This window comes from Hippoglossus hippoglossus, chromosome 13, assembly GCF_009819705.1.
Source record: "Hippoglossus hippoglossus isolate fHipHip1 chromosome 13, fHipHip1.pri, whole genome shotgun sequence".
Lineage (NCBI taxonomy): Eukaryota > Metazoa > Chordata > Actinopteri > Pleuronectiformes > Pleuronectidae > Hippoglossus > Hippoglossus hippoglossus.
This window is the reverse complement of record NC_047163.1, coordinates 19,962,611-19,986,531: the sequence shown is the minus strand read 5'-3', so window position 1 is coordinate 19,986,531 and position 23,921 is coordinate 19,962,611. Positions and strand designations below refer to the sequence as shown.

Below are 23,921 nucleotides of genomic sequence, written 5' to 3'. Positions count from 1 at the left end.
GAATACCACTTTTGAAAGGAGAGCTTGAGGTGTTTTGTAATGTATATAAATGTAAAGTACATCTGTACGTTGTAACGTCTACTGTTTTCTTCCACCGATCCACTAAGTACAAACGTCCTAAACATACTGAAAGTCAGCTTGTTGCTTTTAGGAATTTCCTCTTCATGGATTTCAATCATGCTCCAACTGGTGGCTTCATACTTTTCCAAGAACAAATAAATAAAGAAACACCCAAATAAAGACCAAGGGATTATTTAATTTATAACAAATAACAGTGCACAAGTATAAATGCTCACAACTAGACGGTAGGCTCTATATCGATCGAAACGTAAACCAAATTTAAGAAGGGCAATCAGTACCGGAGAGACTGTTCATTATACTCAGATATTTAGTAACAGATAGTAATGTTAATTTCATTATCACTCTTGTTAACAAACTGCAAATACTTCTACACAAAGAACTTTGGGGTGGTGATGTTCCTCCGACTTTCCGAGTAGAAAAATTTGACTTGAGGATAGTGTAGCGGAGATAAAGAAGAGAACGTTAATGTGAACGAGGCAGTTTGGTTTAGTATAAGAAGACAGGCAACAAAACATGTGAATAAAGGGTTTCCACTACTTACCTCTTGATCCACAGGAAAGACTGCAGGGCACATTTTTACACTGAAAAACATGTAGATGTCTTCATATGACCATAATGTTTTTCTATGTCAATCCAAATATATATATATGTACAACAACAATGCAACAGCAACAAAGAGCTCAGATGGGTGCAAGTGCATTTGCTATTTACGAAATGTGGGAGCTGGAAGTGATAATGACATCTGCATCAGTCTTAAATTGGCAAAGACACTTGCCTTACACTTGACAGAGGTTTGTGTGGCTCTGTGCTGGTTGTAAGACTAAGGGTCTACAGCCATGCTGACAGCTCGGTGAGGCTGCACTTTAAGTTTAATCTGTTCAGCTATTTGCTAATTAGCTTTAAAATGTACAACTGGGGCTGGTGGGAATAAGTTAAGGGGGTGTTTAGTCATAAACCAAAGTATTGGAGAAAAGGTTTTTTGACCTGATGATAGCACTGAGAGTTATTAGAATCCACTCTAAGGAGCACAATCAAACAATCAATCCAATAGTTGTGGAGATATTTCAATAAGAATGAAAATGTCAAACTTATATGGCATTAGCGGAAAAGACACCAAAGTCATGAGAATAGATTGTCTGTGAAACATGAAGGTCTGTAGCAAATATCAAGGTAATCCATCCAGGATTGACAAGATGTGTTAATGTGCACCACAAATGTCAATGTCGCGGTGCAGCTAGAGGAAAAGGCAGGGGTGCACCAGTCAGCAGGATTCATTTCCTCAGGACCAGGAATGTCTGCACAGAAATGTATTGCAAGTCAAACCAAAGTTGTTCAGATATTTCATTTTGAACCAAGTTGTGGATCAACAGACCAAAACAGCCATCCCCAGAACCATGCCACTGGCAGTTTAAAATCCTAATTTGGTCCAAGGGGAGCAATCCTGGATGAAGCTAAGGAAGAAAGAGCAACCACCATGTCTCAGTGTGATAGAGTGAGACAGATGTCATGAAACGCAGCTCTCTATAAACCTTTATATCTCCCACTTGGAAAAAAGAGAGGAAAATAACAGGTTTCGCCAGAACAAAAGCCCCATTACGAAATCCTTTCATCAGAAGGGTTTTATTTTCATTACTGCTTTCATTGCTAGCAGTAATTTTGGCAATAAACATTATAGGTTCATTTAAATGCTTCCTTGGCTGTTGAAAGGTACCTCACTTTATTGCCTTTCCTTTCATATCTGTTAGTTTTGTTGTAATGGAGCTTGTGAATAAAAGAGCCATGGGTCTTTCAGGTGCACAATATGAACTTTGCAGATTCCACCAGCATAATCTTATGCATTAAAATCCATATGATGTATTTTACAACGAGTTTCAAGCGACATTGTCAGGGTGAGATATCACATAGCTTCTCTTATCTTTTGTTCTCACATTTGTCTGAGCACTCGCCATCAGATAAGAGCCTTGTCTCCACTCTGCGAGGACCACTTGGAAATACAATCAGAGTAATCTGATTAGACCTCCAATTCACTGCTACCAATGGGATTAAGTCCAAAGGGAGCAACCGTGCATATTTCCACTGGACCTCATTAAGGCCATTAACAGGACGTAACGCTGTTTAGCTTGTCTCCAGCAGATTTGATAGTCCCTACTTTATCCTGACAAGGCATTCTTAATGTGATAAACCGATAATATCAATCATGAGCATTTAGCCTTTTCTAACTGCATCTGCATCTTTTCCATTTAATTCCACACCAATTCTGAAATGTAGCTAGGACACATTGGGGGATTATGTTCTTTTACTGAAACCATGATATATGTGACATTGGCAGTTAAACGGTACAGTATATAATTCACAATACTCAGTATTTGAAGCCATAGCTTTATTTATGTCACTATTAACATTAATCACACTTTCACCCCTGGTACAACTGGTACGTCTTCAGCAGGTTTTAAGTTATGCTGTATTAATTGCCGCTCTGTGAGTGCAGCACCTGTAGGTATAGGTAGTGGGGTTGGGTGAAATGCAGGTTGCATGGCAGGCAAAGTACATTGTACCAATAGCTACCATTTTAATACAGTGTGATCACATGGTAACCTTAGCTCTGAAAAGAGAGAAGAGCTGGGGCTGGTGAATCCCACATGTATTAGCCTATGGTTCAACCTCTGGGAACCATGCTTGTCAAAACCAGGCTTTGGACAATCTTAACACCTGTATCTGTACCAAAGTTAATTTCAATCCATCCCAAAAATCTTGTATGTTTCAGTTTGAACCATTATTACAGCAATAATTCAATTTATCTTACAATTATCTCAAACGTTTATCATCCATATTCATTGCTGTATGTTGGACAACTATCGGACTAACTCGAACTAACTCACCTGATAGATGCAGATTTTCTTTTGCTCTTTGGTAAAATGTCATTCTTTTCCACCACTGAAAAAGTATTTGCACCTTCTCTCCACAGCCTTTGCAGCAGGCCACTGCTACGAGCCCTTCGTGAAGTATGGTAACCTGACCAGTAGTGACAACACTTGGGCAGTGGGAGCTGTGGTGGAGTTTGCCTGTGACCCTGGCTATACTCTGGAGCAAGGCTCTGTCACCATTGAATGCATGGATCCCAACAATCCCCAATGGAATGAGACTGAGCCCGCCTGCAGAGGTCTGTATATCCATGCCTTCAGCCTACATCCTGTTGTAATCACTCTCTTTACACCTTGATCTTTTATTTGGGCATTTATATCATACTTCACTGAAAAGCAGGACTCAGGGCTGTTGGGGCTGCAGTTCCAGGTCAGGTATGACTTTACTTAAGCTGCTTTCAGACATGCACTGAAATCTGGAGATCCTCCTTATTTTCTCAGAGGGAGGTGCATGTGTGAATGCATATGTCCGCGTGAGAGCCCCCGGATTATCTGCAGACTTCTACCGTCTGGCCCCACTAGTATATAGTCCACAGAAAGTCAGGGGAATCCGATGTGAGAGCACAGCAGGGGATTCCGCACTGGAATCATAGCGAGCGAGTGGGGGTTGATGATGCTTCTATCATGACAGACGAAAAAATGAAAAGAAAGCAAATATCTCCAGGGGAAAAACTGGTGACACACACGAAGAAGACACCGACAAAAGACGTCGAGAGATTTTGTAGTGATAAAAGCCGACACCGGTGTCTGTGCGTTGTCAAGAAACTCACTTGATCTCCGCAGCGGATTACTTCTGTTACATAGTTACTTCCTGCCACTGCTGGCTGCACCACCCATCGCCTGAATAATGTTGCTGTTGTGAACGCATCTGTGCAGAGAACCTCCTGCTGTGTTGTGCATGTGTGAATAGCAAACTGCGAGTTAAGTCTGGTCCCAATTCTCCGGACTCTTACAATGGGTGTTTGTGTCTGTAAAATACACAGGTATAGTGAGCAATAGATCAGAACGTACCTGGCAACTTGCATTGCAGTTTACTGGGAACAATTTACTGAATTGAAACAATCCATACGAAATAAAGAAAAAGACTTGTCCTTTTCACAAAACCTGTTCATAACTAAGCGATCACACAACTACACTATTTGTTACGGATTCCATTCGCAGCTAAAGTAACAAAAGAAATGTTCTGTCCATGATACCTCAGTCTTTAATGGATATGAAGCAGTGTCCAGACGAAATGAACAATCTACACCGTTGGGTTCTAAAAAGTGACATTGTGGCAATGCAACAATTGCAATCCAATGTTGCCCATTTCAAACTGTATTTTATAATGGCAAGATTCATGGCTGCTTGTCTAAAACCTTTGAGCCTCTGTGTGTGTGTGTGTGTGTGTGTGTGTGTCTTCCAGCTGTGTGTAGTGGCGAAATCACAGATTCAGCTGGAGTGGTGCTCTCTCCTAACTGGCCTGAAGCCTACGATAAAGGCCAGGACTGTATCTGGGGAATCCATGTCGAGGAGGACAAGAGGATCATGCTGGACATTCAAGTGTACGTATCCACCTTCTACATATGCAGTTTGATCCGCCTCGTTTGATATGCAGAGAACGACATCACTGCAGTCCCTCTCCTTGGCCTCTTTGAATCTAATCAAAACAAAACCCACTTCACCTCATGGGATGATGCATACACCAGTTCCTGGCTTCAAACAGAGCCATGGACGCAGTTTGAAGATTACAAAGAGCTACCTCACCATGACTGGTAAAACACATTAAAAAAACACACCGCGCTGCTAATGAAAGGGTGCTCGGCTTGTGAATACGATGCGTAAGTGCCACACAGACAAAGGTTAATTAGGTGCAGCCGAGAAAACTAATTATATCAGGAATGTTTTGTTTGGGAGTTCTTCCCCTACTCCCCTAATGGCTGCTGTGTGGAGTGGAGGGTGCGCTTGTACAGCTGGGGAGTGTGTGTTTCCTGTGATCTCAGTGCCAAGGTGAGGACACCGAACAACACGCCGCGCCATGTCAGAGCCCGATAAGTCAGTCAGCCATTGAAAATCATTTGCCATTTGCAAGCAAATTAAGAAGGACTCATTTGCATAGGTTCCATCTTAAGCTTGGTTTCTCTCTCTCTCTCTCTCTCTCTCTCTCTCTCTCTCTCTCTCTCTCTCTCTCTCTCTCTCTCTCTCTCTCTCTCTCTCTCTCTCCCCCTCTCTGAACACCACCTGTGCTCCTGTTGTATGTTCGGAAACACTGATTAATGGCTGCCTCTTGGTTTTTGAAAGGGAAGCTTGTCAGCATAAGTAATTGCTGCTGTTCATTTAGCAGAGCAGGTGATTTTAGTGGAGGTGAAGTAACCCTGTGAAAACATTTGGACAATACAATAAACCTAAAAAACGTGTGACTATAGAACCAAAATCAAAGACAAGAAGACATTTATCAAAAAAGCCAAACAGGGTATACATTTCAGGATCCTCTGCTTTCAGAACTGGAAGGACTGTTGCAATCAATCATTCAAATTTTATTTGTATAGCCCATAATCACAAATCACAGTTTGTCTCATGGGACTTAACGAAGCTCGACATCCTCTGTCCTTAACTCTCAGCAAGAGTGAGGAAAAACTATCAAAAATCATAGAAACCTCAGAGGGAGCCCCATGTGAGGGATCCTTATCCCAGGCCCGGACAGAAATGCAATAGACATCACGAGTAGCACAGCACAAAATGACAATATTTACAACAGCACTGAAAAGGCAGCGTCTAACATAAATGGAGAGGTGTTTCAATGTTTAAAGTATTTATACATAAAATAGTCACAGATATAAAGTGGGCTATAAAATTCTATCAAGGTTTCCTCACTGGATATCAGTGTATAAATCAATATTATGTTAACTGATCTGCTGCTCAGCATTAGTCTTGAACTTGCTGCCTGGGCCTCGTTCCTGCAGGTTAAGCCTCTGACAATCATTCAGTGAGGCACGTCTTGCAGGAGATCATACCAGTTCGCCAACGTTATATAAGATGTGAATTAAACAGGGCCAATTCTTCTTATTACAAGTCAGTGTAACATCTAAATGGTTTTGAAGCTTTTATTCTAAAATGAATAGTTGCATAATGTTGCGTTAACACGTTCTGTAAACCTGCCATGTAAAGGTAGTGTAAAGTAAATGAGTAAAAGCTATGACTCTTTCTCCCTCATAGTATCACACTTTTCTGTCTCTTTAAACCATTTCACCAGCTGCAACATTGATAGTGGACAATTCTAGCAAATTCAACGTCATCTCCAGCTGCATCACAACTGAGTTGTGATTTCTTAATTTCTCGTATTAAGCACTAAAAATATGCTCTATCGTTGTTGTGAGAAAAAGCTAAATGCAGCCAATCGTTGAGCAGCTAGCAAAGAATACATTCACATATTTATCGCTACTGGTTGAAGGATGATTCCTGTTTATTTGAGCCTGACTCGTTTCTCGTAAATGTGGCTATGGTGACTCTGTATCTCGTGCTAACTTTACTGTGTGATCTGTGACTTTTGGTGAAGGGATTTGTTTTCAATGAGAACACAACATTACAAGTCAAGACAGCTTTTCAAATGAAGATGATTTTTACATGAATCATTATAATTACTTGACGCAACACAGGAACAAGCCACCTGGAGCATTCACTGTGGTTAACGGCAGAGAGCTCTACTGCAGGGAAAACTTAAATACCAATTAATTTACATGTGTATGCATCCTCAAGTTGCCTGTTCATTTCCAATGTATGACAGTGAAATGATGATATACATTGTGCAGTTTCCATTGACTGCTGCTGAATTATAAAGCCATCAGCTATGATTGGTTACTTTGCTGCACTGTCAATACATAAGATAAGTTGTATGTTCCCGAATAGAAGAGAGGATCAAAGGATTTCCAGAGCATGCGACTGAAGCACTTTTCAGTCAACATTCTGTTTATTTGTGGATATTTTTTTTACCTGGGGTTACCTATCCAACACGATTACTTTTACTTTACTTTCTCTCTCAGCTGTTTAATATACAACTAGATGCAAGTGTGTAACAACTGTGGGTCTCTTATATTGTAATACCTGATGTCTTTTTATGTTGGAATAGCTTTTTGTCCGTTTTTGGAGAGCTGAGTTTGATTCAGTCGGCCAACACAGTCTCCAGTTTGGCTATATTAATAAACACAGTGAATTTATTTATTTTAGTTACCCAGGACCTCTTTCCCGTGGACATAGCTATTTCCCAAGTCAGGCACCACCAGGTTCTGCTTTCTGTATTAAAAGTTATCCTTGTCAGTTAACATTGACAGCGATGGCTACAAGATCAACACCAATTTCCTGAAATACATTGTCTTCCCTACTTTGCCTCTATTCTTTCATTGTCTCATCAAAGTAAAAGCCCTCTCATAATAGTCTGTTGGTTAATCTGCCATTGCATTTTGACTTTAAGAAGACATTATTGACTTGCATTAACAGTGCAAGTCAACCTCACACTCGAATACGAACCATCATGCAAACAGGACATAGCTCCCCATACATTGAGCCATAATGGCCTTTCAAGCTGGGTTTACCAACTGTTAGACTCAACCAACAGTTTGAAAAGATTAAAATAAAAACCACGCTAATATGACACTGGCAGCTAGAAGTAAATGAAAAAAACAAAGACCCACTCATCAGAGAAACTCACCAAGGTGCCTTGAATGTGTTACCCAGAATGCAGGACTCACCGGAATGCTTTAAAGCCCAAAGAGCTGAGAATTTTCAGCTAACTGTGAAATCTACAATGAGTTTTGCATATCACCAGGCTTCCCCAGCTGCGTGGAACATTCAACAATGACCTGGGAGCAAACCAAGTGTCCCTCATAGCAGGGAAGTCATGTCCTCATGTTATGTGACTTATGGCTGTGTTCTTCATCAGCTCACTGCCTTTGCCCTTGACTTTTTCAATGCCCCAACCTCTAAATACTTTGAAGACTTTAAAGTTAGCTATACCTCCCTGAAGTCAATGACTGATTGGCAGCTGCTGCAGTGGCACAACGCAATGGGGTGCTCAGTCCCTCCCATCCTCTTTACTGCAGCTTTTGAGGTCATACTGAATGGCTCCAGTAAGATTACAGTCCAGACAAGGATTGACACCCCTGTGAAGCAAAATGAATGATGTGTCAAGGCATCCTCCAAATATACACATCCTGATTTCTGAAAAGGATTTAAGGGCTACTCACACTGGGCTGTGAATATGAATATTGGCTGATAATATGGATGAATATTGAACAACCACGTTGCCCAAGTCAGCCTCTCCTTTAGTTTGTGAATCAGAAACAGTTACATCACATTTAGAGTCAATGGAAACCTAGGATACTTGTATTGGCTTTGAAGAGGGCAAGACTGATCCTAGAGCTGCAAGAGTCATCAGACCAGCATGTGAGGAATATCCACCTGAAGGCCCAAACAGGAAAATAGTAAACCATGCCATCAGCAGACTGAGAAATCAAGAGCTTGTTGGCAGTCGAGGAGGACTGGCATGGGGAAATCTGTTAAGAAAACTGTGGTCCCAAGCCACCAGAAAGCAAGCAAGGCCGGGTGGAAGACAGCCACCTACTCTGTAGAAATCCATTCCTAGACTTAATAAGAACTACCTAACACTGAGGAATATCGTAGTCAAGGGTTCAACGCATTAGAAGACCTTAAATGAATTGGGCAAGGAGGAAGAGAATGGTACCTTCTGGCTCATGCTTTAAGAAAAAAGATTGCAAGAGATGACAGTGAGATGTCTCTGCTAATGCTCCACCACCAGGAGGTTTTCTAGGATGACAGCAGCAAAACCATCAGGGGTAGCTCCTGGCTGATCATCAGAGGTGCGTCAAGCAGCAGTGCCCAGCAGTTGCTACACCTAACTGTTTATCTATCCAGGAGTTTTCCTTTTTTATTGAGTTGTTGGAAAGCACAATACCTAATTTCATCATACGTGTAAATGTAGGTTTGGTTCGGATGCTTTTTAGAAAGGAGTCAAAACCATGGGCGTCGCCTGGCTTGGGCATCCGGGGCTGTAGCCCCAGATGTTTTTTCTTTAGCCCAGACTAATTTTCAGTCTGCACTTTCGCAACTGAACATCAACCAGCGGTGAATGCACCTGGTCACACTGGCTGAGTATTGTGAGAGCTTGGTTCTCTCTTACAACATTTCTCTCTGAAATGTATCAGGGAAATACAAGTACTTTTATGTTGTGGAATAAAAAGAGAATCGGAATTTGTAGATTGTGTAGTGTAAACTGTCCAGCCTGCAGAAGTGGAGTTATCATCTAATGCAGTGCCTGGATGAACTGGATGTTTTTCTCTTAACTAGGGAACAAGTTGTTTATTTTATTAATATGTTTATGAATACAATAACAAGCAACTAGGGGCCAAATATTGAAATTTACTTTGGGTAAACTCAGCCCCCCCCCCGCTCCGGGATCTGGACTCAGCCATTGTGTCCCCACCAACCACTGTTATTATGAATTCAAAATTAAAATCCTAGCCCAATGGAGGTAAGGTCATGACAAAAGTAAAAAAGTAAAAGTAGGGGTATTGTGGTATGTGATAAACACGGCAGCCTTCAGGGATTGGTTGTATTTCCCTGTGTGTAGGACCATCTGCGAATACAAGGATTGAAAAGTCTGCAACTGAAACTAAACTTGAGGTGTCAGCACACTGTGGTCCAGTTTCCCAGAGAGTGCTCATGGGAGTGTAGCAAAACAGAAGTTTCCATGGAGAGGAGCTTCTAATCTAGAACAAGACCTCCTCCCTGTCTGAACATATGCCTCTGTCTGAGCATTTATATGAAGCTTATCAGTAGCAGCTGTTCTCCCTGAGCTCGGCGTTAGACAGTGTACTGAGATATATGAGGCTTTTAACAAGGTCCCTGGGAATTAGTTCCTCACACTCCACACAGACACCTGTGCACACTTGGATGTATTCATATCTCCTGCTCCATCTGTGTAATGGCAGGAGGGACATTATCACTGGGGTGTATCAAAAGACTTTTATAGATGGCCTTCAAATCAAAGAGGAGGGGGTGAAAGGTGTGATTAAAATGAATGTAATCACTGTCTCTACCACAGGTTATAGACTTCCCGTTGCTTCTCGATGAAAATGGAAATCAATAAATTACAGTAGCTGTTAAGGTGATAATTAGGCTGCATTGTTAAAGAGACAATCTGCCCCACACACAGTTAAATAATATGTCATTGGTTTGTGTTGTGTCGTTTTATACACTGTTTCGTGATGATTTTATATTGAACTCAATTTAACTCACTTTTATTCAGTTTTATTTGTATAGCACCAAATCACAACATTTATTATGTCAAGGCACTTTCCTTACGGTTGTAAGGTTGAGACCTAACAATATTATAGAGAAACCCAACAGTTCCCACAATGAGCAAGCACCTGGCAACTGTGGAGAGAAAAGACTCTTAACGATAATGATGTCCTACATTTCCCAGAATTCTTATCCTTTGTCTTATGTAAATTGATCAGAAAAGCAAATGTGATAGCAAGTGTAAGCAGTAGCAGCCAATATCAGATTCCAGTGTGAACTGGTTACACTCCTAAATTCACACACACGTGACAAGATGTCACACACAGCACATTGTTGTACAGAAGTAAACATGGCCACCATTGAAGTCAGTAGTTGAATTAACATGTGGATTGTCAGTGGAAGCTGGTGATTTTAGTAGCAGATGGTAACAAGGATGAGGAGAAAGAGAGCCACACCTTTAATTATGGCTTTTTTTGTGGAGCAAGGGCTGTTCCCTCTATATCGAGGTGTGTGTGTGTGTGTGTGTGTGTGTGTGTGTGTGTGTGTGTGTGTGTGTGTGTGTGTGTGTGTGAGTGTGAGTGTGTGTGTGTGTGTGTGTGTATTTCCATATTGCTGATGTTGATGTTAAGATGACAGCCCGGCCTCGCAGTTCTTATCAGAAAGATTTGATGAAGATGAATTTCAAACTTGAAAACAGTTAACACCGATGACATTGCTGAGCAATGATACAGTAAAGTCACATTTCATCTAAACAGCTTGTGAAAGTGAAGAGGTTGAAGTGATGGGATTTTTACCAACATTTCCAGGGAAAGGATCAGACAATCAGAGAAGCAGCCAAAAACATTACCAACAATTTTCTTCTTATATGTCTGACATTTGTGAGATGGAAATTCGAGGTGATGAAGTGTATAGTTGAGAATGTGTTGGCAGCCGGTCCTGGTGGCCAGGCCAAACTCAGCCCTGTTTTTACAAATTGAACTAAATCAGATTAGTGTCAGGGAATGGAGGCTGCGATTGATTTTTCTCTGCAGATGCGCTGCAGAGCCGCATAAGGCCTTGTTTAGCTTAATCACAACAAATTTGACACCAGCCAAAAATATTTCTCAATCTGTCCCACTCTCTGAGCAAGGGAGGTTTTATCCGCTAGTGATCAAACATCAAACACGGAACACCATGAGCTCCATGTTCATTTTGCCATGCTTATGAAGCCTGGCAACAGGCTTTAAAAAGCTTTATCACAGTGAGTCTAAGAGTAGGATTTAATTCTTATATTGTTATTTAAGCAGTTTGGATGTTTTCCAATTACTAGTTGGATTTACACCGTTTTGATTTTCAGAAACTATATGCATTTAATAATCAACACTGCCCTGATATTCTGAGTTGGGAATATTTTTCGTCTCAGAGTTGGAAAGTTATTTTGAATGCAGAGAAAATTGTCCTGTGGGAATAAACACAACTCTCACATTCAATAAAATATAGGAAATAAGATCAATTATATATGTTTGACTTACCTACAGAGAGAGTGGAACTTTGGGTGACCGTAGGGTTAATTTTGTATTTGCAAGAAATTACATGAATGACTTTATTTTAGAATTATGCACACATTTATTATTTAAAATGGAAATTAACCTTGTATCACTGGATTTTAAGAGAGAGAGAGGAGCAGTTACAACAATGGAATACCTATAAAGTAAATATAAATGAATACAAAATAAAATAAAAGAATGCTACAGTACAGAAGGCATGAAAACTAATAAAATATATTTTTTCTTAGGGACCAAAAGGGTATTGGCTATTGTAACCATGACAACAGAGGTCTTTCCCGAAACTGACTATTTACCTTAATGTTCATGTAGGCTGAAGGACTTCACACCCGATGGGATCACCTGAGGACAACTCTGTGGTTCCACCTGTCATGACTGATTTCTGCAGTAAAAGAAGTTGATTAAATGCATGTATTCCCATGGCAGGACTGCATGTGTGTCAGAACTTTGGAGCAGATATTAGGACCAGTTCTCTTCCCTGGGAGACATAGTAAATAAATCCTGCTCCTGGTTTACATTTGGGTCAAGTTATATTCAGATCAGAGGGTTATAGTTACCATTTGAGATTGAGTTTGTTCAGTGTCCTTACGTGTGTGTGTGTGTGTGTGTGTGTGTGTGTGTGTGTGTGTGTGGATGTGCCTAGAGCTGACAGAAGATAAATGGTTCTTCTTGGGAAAAGACAAACACTCCCCACTCCAGCTCTCATCTGCTCCCATCCTCACTCACACTCCTGTAATTTCTTCCAGTTGTTTGGTCAAATAAATAAATGAATAAGTGCATCAAAAATAAACATTTCATCTTGTCAGGCTTTGCAATGTGTCGATTCGCTCCACGCCTCTTGAACCTTTGATTCTTCAGCATCCCCATAGTGATTAATAGCTCAATCTCAGGCTGGCTAATGAGTTTTATCAGGAGCCGCTGGTGATTAATTAGCAACAGCAAAGAGCATGTCACTGCTTTATTCTGTCTTAGCCATTTCTTCCATGCTCTGAATCTGCACTCTACAAAGAGATAGCTCATCCCCAGGTGACATTTTATACAGAGTTACAGCTCCACGGGCTATGCAGCACAAATCCATGGCGCTTAGACAATTTAACAGTGATTGCGGTTACTCAGCATTATGTTGATTCATTCATCATTCACAGAGGCATATCTCGATGCTCATTACATTCAGGATGACTGTTGTGCTCTTTGCCAGCCTGAGTCACCTGAACAGTAGCATATATGTTCATATTCGTGACTGCCCTGTTAAGGAAAGAGCCCATTGGTCGCCTGAACAGCAGCTAACAATGAACCAAAGCTAAGTTTCATCATCAGGTGACCTCCAGTGGCTGTAACAATTATGACAAGAGAAGAGGAGGAAATCAGGTGAGGTAGTATCTAGAGTGAAGAAGTGCATTAGGAGGACATTGGGCTGGATTGATGGATGAAAATAGCCTGCTCATTTCCTGTTTGAGTTTCAAATTCAATAGTGGTGTGTTGTTTGGACCATAACAGCCTATAAACACAAATGTTTGGTCGACTGGCCGAGTGTTCACTACTGATGTAATTCCCAAAACAAAAACATTTCAAGTATGGAGATAAAATTCAAAATCAGAAAAGAGATTGCAGGTTTTCAAGGGGGCAAGTTGGTGAGTCAGATGAGTGGATAAAGAAGGCAACAATGAAGACGGACTATGAGAAATCTTTCGAAAAAGCGTGTGTAGAGTGTTGTATCTGCATCAACACCTATAGGAAATAAGTGTGATTCACCATCTGGCTAATACTGTTGTGCATTGTGCAATGGCTTTGGTTATGGATGAATTCTTAAATACAGTAGTTCCACTCATAACTGGTGGAAAAGTGGACTGGTTCACTAGGTTGCACTAAGGTTTCAAGGGCCAGAGGTAATTTGGTGGAAGAGGGGGTTTCAGTTAACTTTTGGTCGGAAAGGTGTTTTATGATGGTTTCTGTTGAAAATATATTTCAGAAAGCTCTAGGAGGCTTTCATTACAGCCCAAATTATTAGAATGTTCCATAAAAACATAGCAAAGCAACAAAACAAGCAAAATATTATCATGCCCTCTCGCGTAATGGACATAAAATTTGTAAAATCATAAAAGTCAGGTTGGCAAACTGTAATTTTAGATGTATATCTGTAAGATGACATGAACCATAAGATCCAATCATGTCAATCGTCACACTAATACCCTGACAATGTTCCTCTGAAGAGCGGGAACCACATTGCCTCTCATGAATGATGAAATAGTCTCTCTTGGTTTGACCTCTTTGTGCAATTACTGTCAAAAACTGCAAGAACACGTTATGAGGTTCCCATTAACATTATGTTCTGTCAGACACATCTCATGAGCAATAGAGTTATGTATGCATGTGCAGGTTATGTATGCACATGGTGTGTAATCTGCAGTTCGGGACCATGTCACTCTTCAATAGTTCAACAGTCGGGCGAGAGTAGAGTGTGAAGTGCATGTGTATCCATTTGTTTCCACACATCGAAAAACCTAAAATCAGGAAGATGATTCTAAAGAATGATTCTCTTCGTTCAGGTTGAACATCGGGAAGAATGACCTGCTGACCTTTTACGATGGAGACGATCTTACAGCCAAGGTGTTGGGTCAGTATGGAGGATCGAAGTCTCACTTTAAGCTCTACACCTCCACTGCGGACATCACCATCCAGTTCCAGTCGGACCCTGCCACAAATGTCTATGGCTACGGCAATGGATTCGTTGTGCACTTCTTTGGTAAGCCATGGCGCCGGTGCTCAGCGCTAACTCCAGCACACAGACATGAGCTCATCAGAGAGCTGTGACTACACTGTAGTCACCATGGGCAGATGTTGTTCAAAGTCAAACATTTAAAAACACATTCCACAGTCAAATGCCAATGGTAATTTAGAATCGTAATATTCCCTGTCAGTATCCCTCATCACTTATGCCTCATTACTTATCAGCTGTCTCTGTATATTAACAAAGTATTCAGAGGAATCAGCTTTAATGTTTTAAATGTATTTAAGTTTATGAATCAAAATAATAAAAAAATGGAAATAACAGTGCACATGCAGTTTCAGACAGTCCTGACAGGAAGACCTTGGGCCTAAATGCATCCATATGCTCACAGTAAGCGTGGCTATCAGAAAATAATAAATTTTGAAATATTAACATAAAATTTTAGATTTTTTAGATTTTAAATTGATCTCAGGGCACTTCCCTTCAAAAGAAGAGGAAATATAGCCAATTCCCTGATTCAGTCTCAAAAAAAGACAAAAATAATTAATAGCTTTTAGTATGGAACTCAGTAATTAGTAAAGGTTGAAGGATTTGGAGTTTTTGGCAGTATAGAGGTTGTCAGTATTCACACTTTTGCAACATTAGTAAACAGACAGCATGTATATTTAGAGACATTTATTTAAGATAACAAGTTTAGAGAAAACGATATCTCCTTATTTATATATATATATATGTATAGATGGCAATAATAACTGTAATATATAATAATAACTGTTTGTCTTGTATTTATTTCCTTACTGTATCTATATTAACTCTTGTTTGTTTTTAATCAATTTGTATAGTTTGAAAGGGACAGAAATCAAATCTGGTCAGCTGGTATAAAATATTTACATAATGCTTTAGCAAACTGAGGGTATGCTTTACATTAGAATTTGTGTAGTAAGGAGTTCAAACATGAAAAAAGACTGCACCGTCTACTTTTCTTAGCATACTGTCATCAGTGTGTAGCTTATTAGGAATATAACAAAACACTGTTTATACCACCTTTTTTTTCTGGTCTTAATTAAACCCTGAGGTAAGACAAAAGATGGAAGACCATATTTTCACAAAAACTCAGACAGTTTTTTTTACTGTATTTCACAGTGAAATTAATAATAATATTCACAGGAAACATGGAAACATGTCTTATTTGCAGAATTTACTCAAATTAATTAACAAACTGGTACTAGCCCTGTATGTTGCAATATGGAAGTAGCTATATAAAACCTCAGAGAACTAAAGACACATTGATATATAAAATAAGTAGCCCAAGATCGGAGAGTAATTCAGTTAAAAGGAAAGTTATACCAAATAAAGTCATTTATTTTTGCTGGTATTGGACCAAAAAGAAACAATAAGAATCCGTCCCTTGTCTTGGCAGGGTCCATCCTCAGTGCGGCAGTTTGCCATAGCCAACACACAATGTCCGATTAGAGCTAATGAATTCAGAGGAAAAGAAAGGCTTCCGAAAAAATCAATAGCTCAAGCCATAACAAGAGATAAATGTAAACACAAGACAACAGCATGGGCTGGTGTTGGAGAGTTTTTGCTTGTTCAGTGTCCAAGCGCAATTACTTTGGTGTGTTTGTCCAAATTACACTTGTAAACAGAGAACCCGAATCTACAGCTGTGTGCCAGGGAGCAGAGCAAAGCCAACAAGCCCTGAGGGGTTAGAGTTATCTGGCCGTGGTTTGGGGAAGGAATCCAAAGAGTCCAGATTCTAATAATGTACCAAAAGTCTACACTCTATCAATCAAAACGTGACGACAGAATATGTTGTCCAGTATGAATCAACGATCTGACAAGCATACTGTCAGGTTGGACGCAATCTGTATATATACTCATCCTCTGCATCCTCATCATCCTCAGTTCTCTGTGCATCCTCTGCTCCCTCAGGATCCTCAACATCCTAAGCTCTGTTTGCATTCTCAGCCAGTCATCATCACTGCCACCAGCATCGTCCTCACTTGACTCAGATAGTATTCGCTCCCTTATCATGTAGGCCTTTCTATCACACTGTGCTCTTGTGCTCTACAAAATATAAAAAATATACACAACTGCAAATTAGATTCTTATTATATAAACTAATTGATTTACAGGCAACTGCAGATGTAACTGCAGATTAAGTATTTTCAAGAACAATAGACATAGTAATATTATGAATTCTATAGCTAGCTATTCATAGCTGAACTATAGCTTGTGATGCATGATGTCCAATTTAGTGGACGGATGATTAATCAGAAATTCCTCCCAATCTAAAATCAATACCTAGAAAATTTAACAATTGTATAACTTCCTTTGTTTTGAACAAATAAAATAAAAAAACGTTTTATTTTTTTAGGATTGGAAGGGTATTTTGGAGCAACTTGGCATTTATGGCTGCCCAACGGCCATCTTGTTTGGATTAAACAAAATTGCACTTACAACTACTTGCCACTGGTTGGCAGTGTACAGGATGATGTCCTGGCATCCAATGTAGTGGCTAAAGTGCAACTATGTCATCAAAACCCATGTAGATGCATGAAAAATGGCTTTTGAATAGCTGTCCACTGTAGTGACCTCTGTGTGAAAGGGCTAGAGGAAGGGCCATGAGGTCATCAGAATGATAAGTTTTACATGGCCTGTGAGAGAAAAGGAATTTAGTTTGCAAAGTTAAAATCTTGTCCTCAGGGTGACTGAGGGTCTCATATTCTGAGTCGACAGCTCAGAGTATTGCAGCATTAGAGTAGTCCAGCCTGCTGGTTAGTGTGCATGAGAGAGAAGTGGTGTGGGCAGACAGAAACTGACATGAGTATATCTTTGTCCTGCTAGCTGGACAGAAACTCAGCATCAGCCCTTAAAAGTTCATACAACTCCAATTGACATTATATTCCTAATAATTTCTCATGCTCATCTTTCCCTTTCTGCCCCCACAAACTGCAGAGGTAGCTCGTAATGACACCTGCCCCGAGCTTCCAGAGATCACTAATGGATGGAAGAGTACATCGCACCCTGAGCTGGTTCAGGGCACTGTGGTGACCTACCAGTGTTACCCGGGTTTTCAGGTGGTGGGTGCCGAGCTGCTCATGTGCCAGTGGGACCTCACCTGGAGCGGTGACTTACCAAGCTGTGAAAGAGGTGAGTACACACAGCTACTGCCCTATCCACTTGAGCTGGAAAAGATGTTGAAAACAAGCTTAGCATCAGAGAGTGTTGGTGTTAGATTTTAGCACCAACAAGGGAATTCACATGAAATATAGAAATTGCGATACTTGTATCATTGTGGTTGATTTTATTGGCAGATCAATGAAAATTCAAAATTAATGAATCAACAATGAAGATAGACAGATAGACGAATCATCACCTTGACTGACCTTACGGATAACAAACTGTGAACTTAGCGTCATCTCAGTCAACCAAGTAGCGCAATTCAGGTTTGAAAAGTTTCCAACCCAGTATCTCACAGTCACTTAATCTGCACAGTGACTTTCTTAAAAAACACAACCTGAAAGTTCTCATTTACAAAAATATTAAGATAGCAGGTGTGTTTGGAGACAGCCAGACAGTCCGTGTTGACATGACCAATCGCTCATTGCTTGTCATTGCCTCATTCAACAGCCTGGCAACAGTGTTAGGAATACAGATAGTCTGGGTAGAGTTGTTAACATAACCTGCAAGACCGGCCTCTTGCACAGTATGTCTTGCTGCCATAACCTCACTGAAATGGCAGCTCACTCCTTTGATCTCAGAATAAATTCTAATTTGTTTATTTTTAGATTATTTTGTTATATTGCTTGTGTTTGCAGGTGCTGTGTCTGTGTCAAGCCCCCCTCTGACCTCTGTATGACTTATGTTCCTTATGTGCATCATATATGATCACTCCTATGCTGTTTTACTCTTTCACTGTTTCGAGAATCCACCATGACCTTTCAAAGACCAGCAGGCAAGGTCCCCCTTGAACCACTGTTCCATAAAAAATACATACAGACATGACATGTACAGCTCCACAGTTTCAAGATTCCCTAAAAATACCATTTCCCTTGATTTGGCTCTGAAGATGTTTCACACAGCTCCCCAAATTAATTCCTTCCCTCTCCGCCTCGCATTACCCGTTCCAACCATATATCCATGAAAGGCTGTCACTCTATGTTACATGTAAGGGTTCACATCTTATTGGATATAGTAAAACCGAAAGCATGCATACCTAAATCATGTTATATCCCTACATTGTGTCCCTGAGCATAGACATCCCAATTAACCACTAGTCAAAGACCTGACCTTGGGTATTGCTAGGAGAGAAGGGAGTATGTGTGAAGACAGACTCTATTCTCCTAGTGGTGCTGAACAAATGTAATGTTTGAGGATGGTCGAAAATTCCTTCACATGACTCAGCATACTGCACCAAAACGATGCAGTCACACCAAAAATCTACAACCCAAGCCGCATTGTTTGTCCTCATTGCATGAGTAAATTTTGCCAGTCGACTGAGTGAGCCTTATCTTTCTAACCAATCAGAGTCAGCAATGGAAGCTCACAGCTGTCAATCAATGTGTGAAAGCGCTTCTGGTCGTCAAGAGTGTAAAGTTTAGAGTTTGATGGAGACCAAGAGGACAGAAAAGTTGTTAGTTGATGGTACCCAACCTTCTTTCTTTTGATGTCCATCCAGTGGTGTCTTGTGCTGACCCTGGAATGGTGGATCACAGCAGGCGGGTGCTGTCGGGTCCCCATTTCACTGTGGGTTCCACCATCCAGTACGTCTGCAACAAGGGCTTCACTCTGTCTGGAAACAGCCTGCTCACCTGCTTCAACCGAGGCTCCTCAGGCCCCAAGTGGAACCAGAAGCTGCCCAGATGCCTGCGTATGTACCAGAGTTAGAGTGTTTGTCACACCAGAAACTGTTCAAATCATGAGACACTAAAATTATATTTCATTTAGTTGAGTTAATATAATGTGTAAACAAAGTGCAAATGCCTCAGCATGCCTCAAACAATGGGTTTGTCTGATCTATAATTGTGCATTGGGGCGCTCCTATAAGGCCTTGGCATTAACACGTGAACACAAGAAGGCAACTCTAACTACCGGTGCAAATGCACTGGAGATGCAATGATGACACATTAATATCTGATTGCTCAGACCACATTTGAAGGTGGTGTGGACCATCACATTGTCCCTGAACGACCACCCTACTGAACTGACGTCCTTTGTGGAAGTGGAAGTACATATATCACAAACAAGTATAAGACGTACATATTCATGTAAGCCGGCCTTGTCCACAACATTTTATGTTTTCAAAAAGCCCATGGAGATGTATTACGAGTGTAATCAAACATCATGGGTGACTTGGTTTGTGTGAAACACGCAAAGGGATAGATCCAAACCAGGCACAGGAAATGCAGTGATGATTAACAAAGGTAAGAGACAAGGACACATTTGTTTTTTTTAAGAGAATGGATGTCCAGTATGTGCATATTGAGAATGGATGTCCAGTATGTGCATATTGAGAATGGATGTCCAGTATGTGCATATTGAGTGGCGAAGTGAGATCTGATCACAGTTGGTCACTCGATATAAATCTGGAGACACATTTTAATGCTAGATGTGAACTGACATACATGGAACCTTTCCTTGAGTAACATCCTTTTGAAAAGCTTTACAGAAACATCATAACATCTTCATTTAATTTGCTCTTGCCTCTATTCCCCTCAACCCTATTGAATTTGGGTGCACTTTACATTCTTCCCTCTGGAGCTTTGGACTTGTTATTCTGGTTCAGGTACTTATAGATCGCGCAGTTTGTCTTCCTTAAAATTATTCTAACATTAAAAGAAGTTAATTAACCTGGTTTTGAATGAAGACTTTTAGTGTCACACGATGACCTAAATTGATGTTAAAAGAATCATCTCACTGACAAGAATAAACTATCATCATACCACTGTGTGAAACGGTACACAAATCTTATCGTACATCTTCATGCATGTATTACAATTTGCTTAAAGGTTGTATGTGTAAAATGTTTCATTCTATTCTTTTGGATGACATGTTCTTGAGTTATCAGGTAAAGCCTCTGATTATTTTTATATTTTATTAAGAATTGTGACAGAGAGGTGTTCCTTGATTTTAATGAAATCATGATCACCAACACCATCTGCCTTGACCTCCTGCCATTCCATTTTTTTCCGACAGAGCCGGAGGCTTGAAGTGCGTCAGTCTGATTAAAATATAATTAATGTGATTCCCCTTAGCCTTAAAGCCATTAATCTCATTTGCATGAACATCTCCTTCTCTGCCTCACCTACTTTCTAGGTGGAGACATAATGTACAACGGCACTGACTTATAATTAATTTAACTGGACAACCAGAGACAAGGCAGGCCATTGTTATGTATGAGATCACGAGCAAAAGACAATTATTGGCGGGAAACTGTCTTTCCAAAAAAAATTACAGCCTCAGGAGCGAGCGGCTGTAGAGAAACCTGCGTCATGAGGTGAAAGTGGAACCACCTCTCAGATGTCACAGACATATTTTCGTTCTGAACTCAAGTCAAGTTCACATTATTTCATTTTATTCCAGGCTGATCACTGTAGCAGTTAGCACAACTGTGATGGTCACAATTCAGATTAATGACGCAGCTTCATAGTAGGTTACAGGTGTCTCGGTTAAAACTGCTGAATGTGTTTACATTTTTCTTTTTTTGAAATTCAGATTATGTCTAAACAGCCATTGATTCAGCTGCATTTCAGTGACCTCATGTCACCATGTAGTTAGGACCTTCTGTTATTTGAAAATAAGTCATACTGCATATAGTCAGTTTCAATATAGACTTCTAAATATATTGACTTTGCACCTCAGCAGTGCCTTGCTCAGTGGTTGTATTTCAGGACAGATAGTTTTTAAAGTCTCAGTGTACTCCGAAGAAAATGCTCATTAGATCATCTAACAGCATCAACATCTGAAACCTCCTGCCTGTGTGTGTGTGTGTGTGTGTGTGTGTGTGTGTGTGTGTGTGTGTGTGTGTGTGTGTGTGTGTGTGTGTGTGTGTGTGTGTGTGTGTGTGCGTGTGTGTGTGTGTGTGTGTGCCTGTGTACATTTACTGTGTATGATACTTTTTTTGTATCTTATCAGGTTTATCTCAGACTTTGTGTTAAATCAAATCCCGCTGACATAATTATTATTTCGGATTTTTGTTTACGATGGCACATACTTGTTTTGTGTCACTAACACTGTCTGACATTACATTGACACATTACTTTTTAATGTGTTCAGTAAATTTGATGGCAATCGTCGCATAGAAGTAAAAAGGTTTTTCACGAAAGCAGTGCTATTAGAGAGATGATAGATGGAGTAATTATTAAGTATTTATACAAAATTTCTTGGTGACCTTTACCCCCAGCTGAGACCTTTGAGCCCTGCGGTCACCCAGGAACCCCGACCTATGGGATCCCCAACTCCAACAAGCTCCACTTCCAGGCAGGTGACACTCTCCACTACTCCTGCATGACTGGTCACCAGCTGCTGGGGGAGCCTGTTCTCCACTGCATCCCTGGACACCCGTCCCAGTGGAGTGGGCTGCCACCTGTCTGCAAAGGTGAGGAACTGCAGATTGATGTATTTTTCATATCATCGGTTCAAACACAGTTCAACAGTGCCTGAGGGTCTTTAAAAGCTTCCTACAATACATAGCCTCATTAATCACATGATTAATTAGATGGTTAAGAAATACACAAATGTATGTAATCATCCTAAAATATATTAATAAATAATATTACATTATGAATTGCTGCATAATGCATTACTTTCTTGGTTCAACTGAACTGGTTAAATATTGTCGTACTTGCTAAGTTTTGTTGGTTTAAGAGCATTTCATGAAAGCCTTGTCAAGTTATATAATATAATAAAAGTGTCAGTAGAAACAGAAAAGCCACAATTATATAAAGTCTAATTAATTAATAGTGAAATTCCACTAGTACACAATACTTAATGTTGAAATTCAAATAACACTGGATTTTAGTGTAAGAAATTGAAAATAGAAGATCAGATAGAAAAGTGTATTGGCTTTTGTCATGTGACTGACTGAACAGAATTGAAATCATTTTGTAGAGCCATATCTGCTGACACCGGTAGTTTGATGAATTCTCAAAAGTTCGGCTTTAATATTGAAATTTTAAAACTGTTCTTCTTCATATTTTTATTTTATTCTCAATATGCAAAATTAAAAAGATCTTCCTCTCCTAATTTTTCATGCAAATATGCTTCCTCATATCTGGCACTAATATGTTTGCATAGACATTCAGTTCAAGAGGTGTCTGGACTACCAGTGTTGCTGTCTAAATAGGACAAGAAGAATTTACCTGCTCTCCCATTAAGCATTTAGTTAGAGACCATCTGTAAAATACTGTCTCTCACTGAACCTTACCATGACAGTGTAGGTGTCATGTGGTGACAGAAGTCCCACATCGGACACATTAACTATGAGAGCTGACTGTTAGTGGCATCAGCTGGGTTTTGACTCATTGTATAAAAAATACGATAAACTCAATCATATTTAAATCTTAATATTGATGAGTAGTGAAATTGTATAACTATGCATATTAGCAACAGTAACAATGTAGTTACAATGTGAAAACAAAAACGTTGTTAGGCCTGTTGTCAACCTATCTATATACATTTGAATTTAGATGGATGACAGATGTAGACAGTTGGAGCTTTGGCCTTGGCTGAATGAATTCAGATCGAACATTTCATCATGGTGAGTGTGGGCAGTGACTTTATCCTGTCCTGTCCCCTTGACCTGCAAGTTGTACTCAGACTGTTGATGCACAGCAGTGCACTTCTTGGTGTCAAGGTTTGACAACAGACCATTTATTTTATTTTACTGTTTTTCTTTTAAAAAGGGCTCTGCTCTCAGAGCTGCCAGTATTAACTGCTGCAGTGGCCACTGACCCAACACAAAACACACAAGTGAGACTTGTTTTCCTTGAATGTTCTAAGACTTTCTGGCAGCTTCTATGCTTGCTGAACTGTGATAAAACATAGATCCTTCTTTCTATATTTCTTCTGGTATCAAGCTAATTATTTTATTGTGAAATACACAGATCGTGCCAATCTTGTGTAATTTTGCCATTAACAAAAAATAATTATTGTTCTTTTTTCACTGTGATGTGGAAGATGTTTGGTATGAGCTTAACATGTTATTTTATTTACACTGAGTCTAAGTAGTCAAGAATATATATATATACATATTTACTGTATATGTGTGTGTGTGAGTGAGACTGTGTGTGTCATAATTTCTGGTTTTGTGTGTTGTCAGTATTTCTATATTTTACTTACACTGTCAAC

At 40.0% G+C, this 23,921-nt stretch overlaps 1 protein-coding gene across 2 annotated transcripts in view; it reads left to right on the top strand.

Moving 5' to 3' along the window:
- Positions 1–23,921, top strand: part of sez6b (seizure related 6 homolog b) — a 182,923-nt gene that overhangs the window by 150,264 nt on the left and 8,738 nt on the right. For both annotated transcript variants that reach the window (XM_034604273.1, XM_034604274.1), the window contains 6 exons: positions 3,047–3,241; positions 4,408–4,546; positions 14,386–14,582; positions 17,529–17,723; positions 19,252–19,443; positions 21,976–22,170. In XM_034604273.1, the coding sequence (XP_034460164.1) occupies positions 3,047–3,241; positions 4,408–4,546; positions 14,386–14,582; positions 17,529–17,723; positions 19,252–19,443; positions 21,976–22,170 (1,113 nt within the window). The remainder of the gene's footprint in view (positions 1–3,046; positions 3,242–4,407; positions 4,547–14,385; positions 14,583–17,528; positions 17,724–19,251; positions 19,444–21,975; positions 22,171–23,921) is intronic.